This window comes from Microcaecilia unicolor, chromosome 7 (assembly GCF_901765095.1).
Source record: "Microcaecilia unicolor chromosome 7, aMicUni1.1, whole genome shotgun sequence".
NCBI lineage: Eukaryota > Metazoa > Chordata > Amphibia > Gymnophiona > Siphonopidae > Microcaecilia > Microcaecilia unicolor.
This window is the reverse complement of record NC_044037.1, coordinates 134,827,065-134,842,998: the sequence shown is the minus strand read 5'-3', so window position 1 is coordinate 134,842,998 and position 15,934 is coordinate 134,827,065. Positions and strand designations below refer to the sequence as shown.

Here is a 15,934-nt window from a genome sequence, read left to right as displayed (position 1 = left end):
CCCACCCCCACCCCATGCCTGTTCAGCGTTCACACATGCATGAAAACCAAACATCCACGTTGGCGGGGGAGGTACAGCTGTGGCAGGTCAGGGATACTGCTACTAGCTGCAGAGCTTGGAGATTTCTGACTGCTGGCCTGGAGGAGGAGGGCTTCAGTTGGTGGGGCTTGGAATCTCTGCCAGCTCAGTTATTTATATTTTGCACTTGGGCAGGAAGAAAATTTGGTGCCCACCCATTTTGAGCTCATGCCCCCCACCCATCAGCAGTCTGGCTATGCCACTGAATACAATACAAAAACATATGTGATGATGCACATATCCCAAATGTAACATATTCCAGTTAATACAATTCAAAATAAAATGATTTTTCTACCTTTGTTTTGTGGACATTTTTGTTTTTCTGTCATCTTGGTCCCAGTTTTGTTTTTCTGCATTCTTGTCTGTCTTCTACTAATTCTCTTTCCAGTGTCTGCTGTCCATTTCTCTTTTCTCCTTTCTTCTTTCTTGTTCCATTTCCTCACTACACTACACCTATCTCTAACATATTGATTTTTCCCTTTCAGCTCTTTCCTCTCTTTTTGCTTTTCTGCCTCTGTCCACTCAAGTTTCATCCTTTTTCTCACCCTTCTTCTTTTTAATTTTTAGCTACCTATGAATTTTCCATCTCCTCTCAGCAGTGTCGTAGCGAGGGCGGCTGACACCCGGGACGGGTTGCTGCTGCGCACCCCCCCCCCGGGTGCAGCACGGCGCCCCCCCCTCAGTGCGCACCCCCCCCTCCGGCTCGCACCCTCCCCCCCCCGGAGCGCATTCTTACTTACTTTAGAAGCGAGGGGCGGGCGGGAGGGCCAATCCGCCCCCGAGTCCACGTCGCTGGGAGCTGCGTCGGCTCCATTGGTTCCTTGCTGTCTCTGCCCCTGAACAGGAAGTAACCTGTTCAGGGGCAAAGGGAGCAAGGAACCAACGAAGACAACACGCCCCCCAGCAGCGTGCACCTGGGGTGGACAGCCCCACCGCCCCCCCTTCCTACGCCACTGCCTCTCAGTCCCTAGCTCTCCCATTTCCCATCTCACTCCTTTCCCAGCCTCCTATTTCCCTCTATCTACTTCCCATTACCACATTTTTACCTCTGTACTCACTGTTCTCTCTCTCATCTTCTTGCCACACCCCTTTTGACCTCTTCCACATGGTTCTATAATTTCCAGAATCCCCTCTCCCTCTCTCATAGCCCACCCCACTCTCATTGCCTGACATCTCCCTGTCCCTTTCCCTCTAACCCTAGCATGTTCCTGTCCCACCTCTCTTCTCTCCTAGTCCTACTCCCCCCCCACATGGGTCCATCTCTCCTCACTCTCCCCACCCCCATGGTACAACATTACTCCCTCTCTTTTCTGTTCTTCTTTTCTTCTTCCCCCTCCCCTGATGCAGATTCTCTTTCCTCCCTCCATCCCATTATTCAGCATCTCTCCTTCCTGGACCCAACATTTCTCCCTCTGTCTTCCCTCTATCAATCCCTGGTCCAATTTCTCTCTCTATCTTCCATACTACCTTCCCATTCAGCATCTCTCCCTCCCTCCCTCCTTCCTCACCACCCCAGGTTTACCATCTAGAAGATTTTATCTTCTAGTTTAAAACAACTACAAATGCTACAGAATGCTTCTATATGATTCCTAGGTGAGACATGAAGACACAATCATGTGACACTGCTGTTTGTTTATTTTCATTGTCTTTCAGAGCATATTATAAGCAAGTCCCATCTTATCATGTATCAATGGTTCTACCCTATGTATCTGGAAGAATGCTAGGTCTTTTTCTGATTTTAGGTTGGTGATACTCACCCCTTCATGTTTTTGTTGGGAGTCTAACCATGAAAGAACATTTTCTTTGATTGATACCTACACTCTGGAACAAGCTATTCATGTTGAAGGGTCTTTAAATAAATGTAAGACCTTACTAAAGACATTTTTGACTGAAGATTTTGGCATAAAAAATCCGGAGGATTAGGGAGGATTACTGAAGTTTACCTGTAGATGGATGTTTATCTGTGATTGAACTGAGTGAATGTTGTAGGTCTGTCCTAATGCTTATTTTCTAGTGTATTGTGAACTACTATGACCTGCTTAAGGCTGGTGATACAGCAAATTTTAATAAACTGCAAACCATAGAAACCTGTCCTAGAAGCACAAGTAACCAGTTTAATTTTCAGGATATCCATAATGACTATACATGAGATAGATGTACATACATTGAAATCTAATCTAATATGTGCAGATCTCTCTTTTACATATGCATTATGGATATCCTGAAAACCAGATTGGCTAATTGTGCCTGTAGAACAAAGTTATGAATCATTGCTTTACATGATGTGCATAGATGTGCAACACTATCATGTCCCAAATTCAAATCCTCCTACTTTATTTTTTGTTCTTGATTTCTCTGTAATAGTTCTCTCTCTTTTTTTTTTTTTACTGAAGGATTCTCAGTTTGCAGCTCCAGTTGTGCTGAAGACAGAGAAAAACAAACCATCATCAGTGCATCACCATCATCATTACATGCCTCCAAGTGGTGTGCCACAAGCTTCTGGCCCTTTGCCTTCACTCACTGGTTACTCCATGTGGCCCCCAGCAATGCCTTCAAACATTATGGGACAAGGACTCCCCCACACAATACATCACATCACTGGGCCTACCACCATGCTGCCTGCACAACATACGTGAGTACACAAATTGCTTCCTAGCTCTACCAGTGCAAGCTGCAGTATCCCTTGCTATTGTTGTACAAAAGGAATCTTTAGGTCTACCCAATTTTTCAGCAGCTAAATCTAACCACCTAATATTACTATAATTAGCTAACTTTAGTGACCCAGCTCTGAAGGCCTAATTATCATCATGTTATTGTACCACTAACTTGGCCTATGGTGTTAGTGATAAAATAACTACACCCTTAGGTTTTAGAATTAGATGCTGTATATGGAAACTCTGCTCATTAGGCTCTATCCACCCAACTCCATAGTTAAGTGGTTAAATGCTGCTGAAAATGTATCCTATTGAGCTTCATGGTAAAGTTTGAAGAGCTTTGAACATTAGCCATGCTCTCTCTGGATCCTGGGTTTGCTGTGCTACCTAGTGAAATTACATAAGGGTAGGTCAAAAGTCTTGAAAGATGTTATCACAAGTATCTAAATGAAAAATGTTCAGAACAACATTAGTATAACTTACATACCATTTGTCAAACTAATTGATTTTGACAGGTGCCGCTTCTGGGTTGTCAGCCAATCAGAATTAAGGAGTCACCCAAGCCACGCCCACACTGCCCAAGCCATGCCCACTCTCCAGATCACCCCTTTAGATGATATTGCTAGATGAGATGTCATAACCTTGCCCAAGCCCAGCCCATTTTATGTGGTGCAGCCCCTAAACCCCATCTTCTTACATATCTTGCCCCAAACTCCACCCTTTTTGGTGACATCATGGGGCGTGACATCATAACTGCCCACACCACATCCCTTTTTCAAGATGGCAGCAAGTAGTGAATGCACCATGGCTCTTGCTGTTTCACACTATCTGTCATCTTGGATGGGTTAGCTGATGGGACCTGACATTGATTGTTATATCACTCATCAGACACTGTCCTCTGCAGCCTGGGAGGAGCAGGCACAGTTTATTTTTCTCAACCCTTAAATCATTTTTTTTAATATAGTTTTTCAAACACAGAGCGCTGATGTTTTTGTTTGTCTGCATTCTCTCAGGAACAAAAGGACATTCTCTCCTTGTGAGGAAAAACAGCACAGCTATAATTGTGACAGCAAAATGTTTGTGTGACTGTCTTAAAAGGCTTTTTGTAAGCAGTTCTTTGAGAACTTCATGGCGCGTTCTCGGGAGTGAAAGGACATGCCCTGTCTTTAAAAAGCTTTTATGTTTAACCAAACTGATTGTGTTTCTCAGCAATCCATCAAAAGCATAGCCCACACACCCCTCTCCATCTAACCTTGCCCCCACACTCTTCCTGCCTCCTCACTCCTTCTGAAAAAAAGCAGGCAGTGTGGAATAAACCACAAAATAAAAATCATGTTATTTTTTTTCAACCCTTAAACCGTTTTTTTAAATGTATTTTTTTCAATCACAGGACACTAATTTTTTTTATTTTCTGTGTGTGATGACTGTCTGTTTTCTCTGAGGAACAAAAGGATGTTTCAGGCTTGACATCGAGAGAGAGGCTATCTTTAAAAGCTTTTGTTTAAACAAATACTGCATCTTCCTGTTTGAAATCTTGGTAGGAAATTTCCAGTCCCAGCCCGAGTGTGTGCATAGCCTGCTTCTCCCCCTCTTCCCTTCTCCTCTCTTGTGTACAGTCTACGTTCTGTGAGTGCAGCTGATTTGGGAACTCCTGCCATTATGCAGACCTAAGCAGAAAAGATGCAAAAAGCAGACTGTGCATTTCCTTCCCCTTTTTCCTGAAATAAAAAAAATACATTTTACACTTTAAGATGAAAACCCCTCAATACAGCACTGACAGGTTTCATTCTGCTTTCTCGCTTTTTGGATTTTTAAAAGGTTTTAGAAGAATTTGAGAAGCACTAGCATTGTATCTATTTCAGAATGAAACTTTGAATCGCAGCCCCTCCCTCTACCCTATTACAGCTCATTCAAAACATGTCCTGCCAAAGAGTGACTACCATAACAATCCACAACAGAAGCTCCACTCTGCCCACACAGGAAGGGAAGTAGGAAATATGACAGCTTCTGCATGTCATCTCTACTAAAATATTTTTATTGACTGGAAAAAGAGTTGCAGGTAACCAAACCAACATTTTTTTCTTTTTAAAATGACAAAATAGTGACAGAACAATTCTTTATTCAAGGGTTACTTAGTGCACCATGGCCTGTACAATCTGTTATGATTCTATAAAACAGATCCCACTAAAAGGCACCATCTTTGAGTTTCTCAACTACCAAACACAATGTAAGGCAGATTACCTAAAAGAGAGAGGTTTTAAAATCATATTTGGTTAAAACAGAAAGGGACTGTGTGGCCTTTAAGTTCAAATCATCTTTATTAAAAGTTTTTGTAAAGTACTTAGGGGCACTTTTACAAAGCTGCAGTAAAAAGTGGCCTGCAGTAGTGTGGGCACGTCTTTTAGGCATGCACTGGGTCATTTTTTGCCATGGCTGGGAAAAAGGCTATTCTCCGAAGACAAGCAGACTGTAATATTCTCACAAGTGGGTCGGCGATCCATGCCAGTACAGGAACCGGCATTCCATATAACAAAACCTTTACTAGAGCCTTTTGAGAGTGACGCGCGACTGACTGCGCATGTGCGGAGTGCCTTCCCGCCCGCCGCACGACCGCACTCAGTTCTTTTTCTTCCATGCGAGGAGCAGCAGTGTTTTTCTGTGGCTCCTCTGTGTGCCCGGGAAAGAGCCTGACCTACTTTTTTGAAGTGCCTTTCGGCTTTTCTTGGTTTTTCTCTTCATTTTGTTTAAAAAAAAAAAAGAAAAATTCCCTTAGTTTTTTCTTTAGTTCATTTTCTCTGCTTTATGTTTCCTGTCTTCCCTTCCATGTCATCGAAGACTCCCAGTGGCTTCAAACGCTGTACTCTGTGCAACCAGACCATCTCAGGCACTGATACCCATTTGTGGTACCAGAGTCTGTTGAGTTTTCAACAGTGCAGAATTTGTACAGCAACATCAGTGAGCTGCTCGACGTTCTACATTTGTATTTCCCGAATCACGCCAGATAAATGCCACGCCAAGTCCAGCCACAGTCCACTCCAGAAGAAAATATTCCCTTACAGACTATTCCTTTACAGAAAGTTCCAATCCCTCTACCACCTCCTTCAGCCACTCCAGTTGGTATACTCCTCCACAGGGAATCAACCCTCCGCAGGGAACCGACCTCAGAGAACCTTACTGCCCTTGACGACATCAAGGAACCAGATCCACAAAAAACTGAACTTTATCCTGTTGACAAGTGTGACTCTGAGCAGTTATCTGAAACCAATACCCATTGGTCCAACGACTTCGACGGAACCTATCTGGAAGACGACACCATTCCAGACGACACGGACGCCAACAGCACCGTTGCAAGTGTTGTTTCAGCAGTAGTTACGGTGCTACATCAGTACACCCTCTTCTTCTGCTTTCCATCTGCTCGATTGTTTGCTGTTGGACTCTTGTGTTTTATCCTACTTTGTATAGGTTTGGTGTTGTTTTTCACTACCCTGTTTACCTATACTGCCGATAGAAACCTCGCAGATCTTTGGATCACACTTAGTGCCTTTCCCACTGGCAACGTTACCTTGCCCGTTGGAAACGCCACGGTACTTGCAACTACTTCTGTACTTGCAGCTACCCCAGCAGTACTTGCAACTACTTCTGTATTTGCAACTACTCCTGTTCCAACGACTACTACAGCAGCCTACACAGAGCCCCAACAGTATACCACATTCACGCGCTTGTTTGGACACACATCCCTCCAAACGATCAAAAAGACCAGTCCCCTTGCCACCAGTAATCCCACCCCCTGGGCAGACATATCTGCCACAACAGACTTTTCAACTGGCAATCCTACAGTGCCTATTGAAAACTCTGCGACTGCTTCTGTCCTCACTAATCCTCCTATTTTGCATTCTACAAGTGTTCCCAATAATATCAGTAGCTCGGTCCATATTGTCCCCAATCCTACAACTACTTTTGAGGATAATATTACCTTGCCTGAAAAAGACAACAGCAGGACAGTATGCCCTGTACGAAAATCTCCTTCCCAACACCACAGGAGATAACACATTGGACTATCTTCCTATGAGATGGACCAATCGCTATGCGAATGCTAGAGACACTATAGAAATGTCTGCAACCGTATAATCAGATAATAGCACACAGGGGTACAATATAATGAAGTAAAGCTTTAGGAAATTATATGGATTAAAAATGTATATGACTATGTAATCGTTACATATGTATACCTAACAAATAATCAGTATATAACCAAAGAATTTATGATTGTTAACAATATATACAATATATACACATATAGGTAAGAGTAAGATTGAACCCGCATATTAATGGGTAGGAAAATATTATTGGTGTAATTATAGTATGTAACGTAACTGCTGATATGCATAACCTAGGAAGGATTGAAATAATCAAAGTAGTGCCAACATGGTAGTCTCAAACCAAACAAATCTGACTGTACCGGTTTACATTTAGACTCTCAAAATTCGATAGCTCTATAGAATACCTTCTGGAATGGATGGTACCATGGTACATTAACCCTGGTGTCACCCTATGGGATAGGGTGAAGAGGGGAATGTTAATATGGGTTCTAGCTTGAGGCCTATCCACTGGAATGGTGATGGGCCGTTACACGGCTTTAACCAGCTGAGAAGCCCTGACTAGGCCTGAAAGCCCACCAATGGCCTCATAGATGAGAACCTGCAAAAGCAGGCCTGCATGATGAGTCTTAACAAAATCTGGTACAACTGTCAAATTGAACATAGCACCTAAGATGTAGAAATAATGGACAAAAATGGATAAAGTTTGGTCTAAAATGGAGTTTGTCTTTCTATAAGATGGCACACAGATCATAAGATGATATAAAAGAGGATGTGAAACTGATATGTGATATTTTGGTAACAAGAAAAACAAGTTGTTGACAATAACGGAAATTGCAAAATAACTTGCAATAGCTAAAACGGAAAGGAGAGGTGGGTACAAATGGGCACCTGCCGGAAAGGAAAGTATGATTCAGAGGTTGTGCAATATTAAGAAAAAAAAAGGGTCTTGCCATTGACTTGCATAGAGACCTGCGCCTATAAAAGAGATGAGATTTTGGCAGATCGTTGGAACTTTCCCCAACACATCCTCAATGCCAGAACTCTGTGCAGTTGAACCTAGAACTTGTCTGATGAATGTACCATATTGAAGACTTAACCTTGGTAAGAATAAACTAAACCTTCTTTCTGAAAACCATCTCTGTCTTCATTTCTACTTTATTTCTCTGTCATTAGTTCTACAAAGTAAGTCTTACACAAGTGACCCTCACTCCCAGAACTAGTTAGGGTAGACTTTTAATAGAATATATGTGGGAACATAAATTGCCTACGATCTCCTTAGATCCTATCAGACAGAAAGCTGTGGTCATGGGAATTAGTTTTGAACTCCGCCTTCTGATGCCCCCACAACAAAGATATCCCTGGGAAGGAATATCTCTGGAATTCAGGGAGGCATTCCGACAGATAGTAGAAGCCCAAAACCTCTATACACCTCCGTGTAGAAGGACCTCACGGGGGTCTAGAGAAGGGCGATAAAACAATTCAGTGCCTTGGGCCTGACATAGTCCAGCTTGTTGTGTCCTTTGTCTTCGTATGAAGAAAAGGGCTCAATTTATTTGAGAAGCCCAGTGCGAGAAACTTTTTGGGGCTCGGTCCAGTCCTTTGACATCGGCATCAGCATCAAGGTTGACGGCGTCGACATCGGCATCGAGGGACGCATTGACATCGGGAGTGGAGGTAGGGATGGCTGCTGAGAGACTGAGACACATTGGAAGCAGTGAGGCATCGAGTGGGTCTCCACCTGCCTCGAAGCCTTCTGCTATGCAGACCTCCCGGGACTGTCCATCATTGGACCTGACGCTGAGGCGATGTGGGGATTCAACGTTAACCTCGGTGAGGTGCATCGAGCAAAGGCTAAGAAGCACCGACACTGTTCTCCATCGACACATGGTGCTGGGAGCTCCGAGGCGCCAAGGGATTCGGCACCCGAGAAGCGTCAACGTCGGGAAGACCGCCCCCCCTCCATTGAGGAGGAGTCGACACACTTGTCTCGCAACAGTCCAGTTCCTGCTCCTGAACACCTGCTGGTTCTGAAACCTGCTGTTCCACTGGCCCCGCAGCCTTTACCGATGGCGGCTGTCAATGAGCGCATCCGGGCCTTGCTTCCAGAGCTGCTGGAAGGACTGCTGCGATGCACTGTATCGGCGCTGGAGGTGCAGCTATGCCTGGCCCTCCACCTGCGGTGAGGTCTCCGACCAGCGCCGCTTGCGGCTCCGGTATCGGCTGCCACCCAGGCCGATTCCCCATCAGCGTTGATGGAGGAAGCTTTGCCGCAATCCATGCGGGAGTTGCCCCCTCGACATCGCCCTCGAGACCATGGGTCTTCGATGTCGAGGCAGATTCGGTCTCAGAAGTCACTGAAGGAAGTGCTCTCCAACACTGAGGAGGAATGCTCGTGGGAGTCAGAGGAAGATCCCAGGTACTTTTCCTCAGATGAGTCCTTTGGGATTCTCTCCGAACCTTCCCCTCCACCTGAAAGGAGACTGTCTTCACCTGAGAGCCTCTCCTTTCATCTTTTGTACGGGAAATGGCTCAGGCCATTCCATTCCCCGTAGAAGCAGAGGATGAGCCCAGGGCTGAGATGCTCGAAGTCTTGGACTACACTTCTCCACCTAGAGAGGCAGTGACAGCTCCTTTTGATAAGGTACTGAAGGAAGTCCTTATGCAGAACTGGGCATCCCCTCTGTCTGCCCCCATAATCCCTAAAAAGACAGATTCCCAGTATCGGATCTATGGGGAGCCTGAATTGATGAGGTCTCAGTTACCCCACAACTCCATGGTGGTGGACTCCGCCCTCAGTTCTAGAGACTATGCTTCAGTGCCCCAGGCAGAGAAGCTAGGACCTTGGATTATTTTGGGAGGAAAATGTATCGGGCCGCCATGCTCATTGCCCGTATACAGTCATAACAGCTCTTTACGAGCATCCACTTGCGGAACTCGGTGCGGCAGCTGTCTAGTTTGGTCGATGCCCTCCCTCTGGAGCAGGCTGAACCTTTTCCCCAGCTGGTCAAGCAGCAGAAGGCGTGTCATAAATTTTTGGCCAGGGGCACTTATGACACTTTTGATATAACATCCGGGATCTCTGCTCAAGGTATAGCGATACGCAGACTCTCATGGCTGCATGTTTCTGAGCTGGACCATTCGGTCCAGCAGAGGATAGACGATGTTCCTTGCTGGGGGGGGGGGGGGGGGGATAATCTTTTCTGACAGAAGGTGGAAGATCTAGTTGACCAGATCAAGAAGCATACAGATGCTGTGGCTTCTCTCTCCCGCCGGGAGCCTTCTACTTCTGCCTCCTCATCCAGGAGGTTTTTTGGTGGGCCCCGGAGTGCTCCCTGTTCCTATTCTAGGTGTAGGTACACTCCAGTGACTCACCAGCCTACTCAGGCTCAGCCCCAATGCACACGTTCTCTTCAACAACGTGCACCCAAGGCCCCTGCTGCTCCCCAGCAAAAGCAAGGAACGAACTTTTGACTGGCTCCAGCAGAGCATAGCCACCATAAAAGCGTCCGTGCCAGACGACTTGTCGGTTGGGGAAGGCTAATGTTTTTTCCCCAAAGGTGGCCTCTCATAACCTCTGACAGATGGGTTCTTCAAATAGTGCGGTTAGGATACACCCTCAATCTGGAATCCAAACCTCCAAATTGCCCACTGAGAGCTCATTCCTTCAGCTCTCAGCACAAGCAGGTACTTGCATAGTAACATAGTACATGATGGCAGAGAAATACCTGCACGGTCCATCCAGTCTGCCCAACAAGATAAACTCCTATGTGCTACTTTATGTGTATACCTGACCTTGATTTGTATCTGCTGTTTTCAGGGCACAGACCGTACAAGTCTACCCGGCACTAGCCCCGCCTCCCAACCAATGGCCCTGCCTCCCACCACCGGTGCTGCCACTCAATCTTCGCTAAGCTTCTGAGGATCCATTCCTTCTGAACAGGATTCCTTTATGTTTATCCCAAGCATTTTTGAATTTTGTTACTGTTTTCATCTCCACCACCTCCCGCGGGAGGGCATTCCAAGTCTCTACCACTCTCTCCGTGAAAAAATACTTCCTGACATTTTTCTTGAGTCTGCCCCCCTTCAATCTCATTTCATGTTCTCTAGTTCTACCGCCTTCCCATCTCCGGAAAAGGTTCATTTGCGAATTAATACCTTTCAAATATTTGAACGTCTGTATCATATCACCCGTTTCTCCTTTCCTCCAAGGTATACATGTTCAGGTCATCAAGTCTCTCCTCATTCTTTTTACATCTTTAGCAAGATACGGCCTCCAAAACTGAACACAGCTGTGGTTTTTGCACATTTCTGGTGCATTTCTTAACCTTGTCTTCCCCTTGACTTAACCTTGTCTTCCCCTTGTCCCAACCAGCTGTGTAGAAAACAGGGGTGTAGCCACGGGCGGGCCTGGACGGGCCCAGGCCCAGCCACTTTTCCTCCAGGCCCGCCCACCCATCACTGACCTGCCAAGTCTCCCACGAAACACGCAATGCCAGCTCCCATTTCCGGCCACTGCTGCTTCTACTGTTCAGCAGCAGCAGCCGCTACAAAAACAAAAAGTGCTACCAAAAATGTTTTTAAAAAGCAAGTGCAGCACCGCAGGCAGCCATCAGGCATTGGCTGTCGGCTCTACAGCCGCTCCTCTCACGTCACTGCCCCTGGAGGATGACCCTGGAGGAGCGCAGCGAAGTGAGAGGCGAGAGGAGCGGCTGCAGAGCCGACAGCCAATGCCTGATGGCTGCCTGCAGTGCCGCGCTTGCTTTTTAAAAACATTTTTCTTGTTTAAATTATCTCTTTTGTTTTTTTGTACCGGCCGCTGCTGCTCAACAGGAGAAGCAGCAGTGGCCGGAAATGGGAGCTGGCGCCGCGTGTTTTGCGGGAGACTTGGCAGGTCAGTGTTGGGTGGGCGGGCCTGGATGGAAAGAAGGGGAGAGAGAGAGACACTGGATGGAAGAATCGGGAGAGGGGGGTAGACGGAAGGATGGGGAGAGAAAGAGGGAAAACAGATGGAAGGATGGGGAGAGAAAGGGGGAGATGGATGCAGAGAGAAAGGGGAGAGACTGGAAGGATGTGGAGAGAGAAGGAACACTGAACAGAAAAGGGTAGAGAGATACTTTATAGAAGGAGGGGGAGAGAGACATTAGATGGAAGGATCAGGAGAGAGGGTAGATGGGTGGAAGGATGGGGCGAGAAAGAGAGAAGACGCTGGATAGAAGGGTAGGGAGAAAGAGGAGACGCTGGATGGAAGGATGCCGAAAGAAAGAGGGGAGACATTGGAAGGATGGGGAGAGAAAGAGGAGAGCTGCTGGATGGAAAAGGAGAGTAGAGAAGGACTGGAGAATAAGAGGAAGGGGCATGGGGAGAACAAGGGTGAGAAAAAGATGAAAAGCCATAAGTAGATGAAGGAAAAAGAAGGAAATTAAAGAATGGATAGTAAGAATGAATTAAATCTGGACAGAGAGAGAGGCTGAAAAATATTGAAGAAAGCAAAGAAAAAGGAGAGAAAAATGACAAATGGCGCAGAAGAGTTAAGCGAAAATGAAGGAAAGCAGAATCTAGAGACTGGGAGCAACACAATGAGAAAAAGTAAATGGCCATACAACAAAGGTAAAGAAAATAATTTTATTTTTAATTTAGGACCAAGTAATATGGTACCTGTGTTAATAGCGTTTCAGAGACCAATACTTCAGGAAAGGATACCATAACAGCATTATACTTACCTGAGGCAGGAGGTTTTGGCCTCTGAAAGCTCATTGAAAAGGGTGTTAGGCTATTAAATAAATTATTTTCTGAAACCTGATACACTGAAAAGCAGCATTTTACCCCTGTGTGACAAATGCATCTGATTAGTGTGACTAAATTTTGCTGGGGGACGGGGGTAGAGAGAAAACGTTGTGCCCACCCACTTTGGATTCAGGCCCACCCAAAATTGGCAGTCTGGCTATGCCACTGGTAGAAAAGTGGCTTAATACAGTCCTAGAGATAGGTTTTACAGCAAACACATTCCACAAGTTTTAAGTTTAAACTCCCCCACCCTTCCCCTCATCCCATCCACCCCATGACTGACACTTCCTAAATAGCTTTTCTAAATACATTACTTATCACAAATTAACTCCACCCTAATTACAATCTGTCTCAGATTGCTGAGGAGTAAAGTTAATCTTGCACACTGTTAAACCCCATCATAGAATACCTGTTCATACCCATTCCAACAAATTAGGATGACTTTTATTCTCTGTAATAATTGTGGAGCTTTCGTTTCAAGGCCAATCATCTGGAGACTTAAGGCTTGTCCTATCTGTCATCAGCTTGCTAGTTTAAAACAGGAGCTCAGTAAAGTAAAGCAGGAATTAGATGCACTTAAAGCAACTTCTAAGACTGCACAAAATCATACTGCACAGAATCAAGCCAAATTCACACCACTACCTCAAAGGATAAAACCACCTAAGAATAGATGGTTCACAGTAGGCTCAGGCAGACTTCGTTATGTGACACAGAGGCATCCGCCCTCACAAGTGTTGCCCCTACAGAATTCTTTTGCTCCATTACAGCACTGTGATGTTCCTGAAAATAGAACTGATGCAGAAGAAAAAGCAAAAGCAATGAAGGTGGAACAAAAAGATATGAAGGTACCCAAAGACAAAAAACACCCCCAAATCACTAATGTTGAAACACATACCAGGAAATGTAGATGATAAGCGATGACCACAAATGCTCGCAGTCTAAGCAATAAAGTTCATGACCTTCAAGCCCTGATGTTGGAGGCAGACTTAGATGTTGTTGCAATCACAGAGACGTGGCTCAATGGTTCCCATGAATGGGATGCAAACATACCAGGCTATAATCTATTTAGGAAGGATAGAGAGGGTCGTAAAGGTGGAGGAGTAGCTCTGTACATGAGAAATGACATCGAGGCAACTGAAATGACAGGGACTTGGGGAAATGAAGAAGCAATATGGATCACCTTAAAAAGAGATGATAAACCCTCTGTCCATGTGGGTGTTATCTACAGACCTCCAACACAAGTGCAGAAACTAGATAAAGATCTGATCACAGATATCCACAAGTTGGGAAAGAAGAGAGAGGTGCTGTTGCTGGTAGATTTCAATCTGCCGGATGTAGATTGGAAGGTTCCGTCTGCAGAATCAGAAAGAAGTAGAGAGATCATGGATGCTTTTCAAAGTGCTCTGCTCAGAAAAATGGTCACAGAACCCACGAGGGAGGGAGCGACGCTAGATCTGGTGCTCACAAATGGGGATAGTGTGTCAAATGTCAGAGTGGGTGCCCACCTGGGCAGCAGTGACCATCAAACAGTTTGGTTTGATATGACGGCTGAAGTGGAGGTCGGCCACTCAAAACTCAAAGTCCTGGATTTCAAGCATGCTGACTTTAGTAAAATGGGGGAATACCTAAGGAAGGAGCTGATGGGCTGGGAGGACGAATGAGAGGTAGAAGGACAGTGGTCCAGGCTGAAAGAAGCTATAAATAGGGCCACAAACCTTTATGTAAAGAGAGTAAATAAAAGCAAGAGAAAAAGGAAACCGATATGGTTCTCCAAGCAAGTGGCTGAAAAAATAAAGGCCAAAGAGTTGGCGTTCCTGAAGTACAGAAAAACTCAAGAAGAGGAACACAGAAAGGCATACCGGATAAAACTGAAAGACGCAAAGAGAGAGATGCGTCTGGCAAAAGCGCAAGCGGAAGAACAAATGGCTAGAAAGGTAAGGAGAGGTGACAAAAATGTTTTCAGGTATATTAGAGAAAGGAGAAAGACTAAAAATGGAATTGTGAGACTAAAAGATGCTGCGAACCACTATGTGGATAATGATGAAGAAAAAGCAAATTTGCTAAACAGATACTTTTGCCCTGTTTTCACAGAAGAAAATCCTGGAGAAGGACTGCAATTGACTGACAATAGTACATATGAAAATGGAGTGGATATAGCACCGTTCACGGAAGAGAGTGTGTATGAACAACTTCAAAATCCAAAGGTGGACAAAGCTGTGGGACTGGACGGGATACACCCCAGGATATTGAAGGAGCTCATAGAGGTTCTGGTGGGTCCTCTTAAAGATTTGTTTAATAAATCCTTGGAGACGGGAGAGGTTCCATGGGATTGGAGAATGGCGGATATGGTCCCTCTTCACAAAAGTGGTGATAGGGAAGAAGCTGGAAACTACAGGCCGGTAAGCCTCACTTCAGTTATTGGAAAAGTAATGGAAGCGATGCTGAAGTGTATTTCCTGGAAACCAATAAGTTGCAAGGTCTGAGACAACATGGTTTTACCAAAGGGAAATCATGCCAAACCCTGTCTTCCACCTCAATCTCACTGTTTTTCCTCCTTTGAGGTCCACTCTATCCGCCTTTTCTCTCCTCTGCCTCTTCGAATAGCGGTCATTTATTGTCCCCCTGATAAGTCCCTTTCATCCTTTCTCAGTGACTTTGATGCCTGGCTTGTCTTCTTCCATGATCCTTCCTCCCCCTCTCTCATCCTTGGTGACTTTAATATTCCTGCTAATGATCCTTCCAACTCTTATATTTCCAAGTTACTCGCTTTAACATCCTCCTTTAATCTCCAACTATGCTCCACCTCCCCCACTCATCAAAATGGTCACTGTCTTGATCTCATCTTCTCCTCCAACTGTTCACCCTCTAGTTTCCTTGCCTCTGATCTTCCCCTCTCTGATCACCATCTTATAACTTTCACACTTAAATCTCCTCCCTCCCAGTCCCGTCCTATCTTATCTAATTCATCTAGGAATCCTCACGATATTGACCCTTCATCTCTATCCTCCCATGTTTCAAACCTCCTCTCTACTGTGGCACCATCCACGTCTGTCAACGAGGCTGTTTCTTCTTACAACAATACTCTGTCCTCTGCCTTAGAAACTCATGCACCTTTGATGACCCGCCCTATAAGGCGTACAAAACCCCAACCTTGGCTGGCTTCTAAAATCCGCTACCTACATTCCTGTACCCGCTCCGCCGAACGCCTCTGGCGGAAATCTCGGGCCCTTGCTGATTTCTTACATTTTAAGTTCATGCTGACCTCCTTCCAATCTGCTCTTTTATGCGCCAAACAGGATTATTATATCCAACTGACCA

The 15,934-nt window shown here is 45.3% G+C and overlaps 1 protein-coding gene across 3 annotated transcripts in view; it reads left to right on the top strand.

Moving 5' to 3' along the window:
* C7H21orf58 (chromosome 7 C21orf58 homolog) overlaps positions 1–15,934 on the top strand; it is an 872,003-nt gene that overhangs the window by 627,776 nt on the left and 228,293 nt on the right. For all 3 annotated transcript variants that reach the window (XM_030210678.1, XM_030210677.1, XM_030210676.1), the window contains exon 7: positions 2,472–2,710. In XM_030210678.1, coding sequence (XP_030066538.1) covers positions 2,472–2,710 — 239 coding nt within the window. The remainder of the gene's footprint in view (positions 1–2,471; positions 2,711–15,934) is intronic.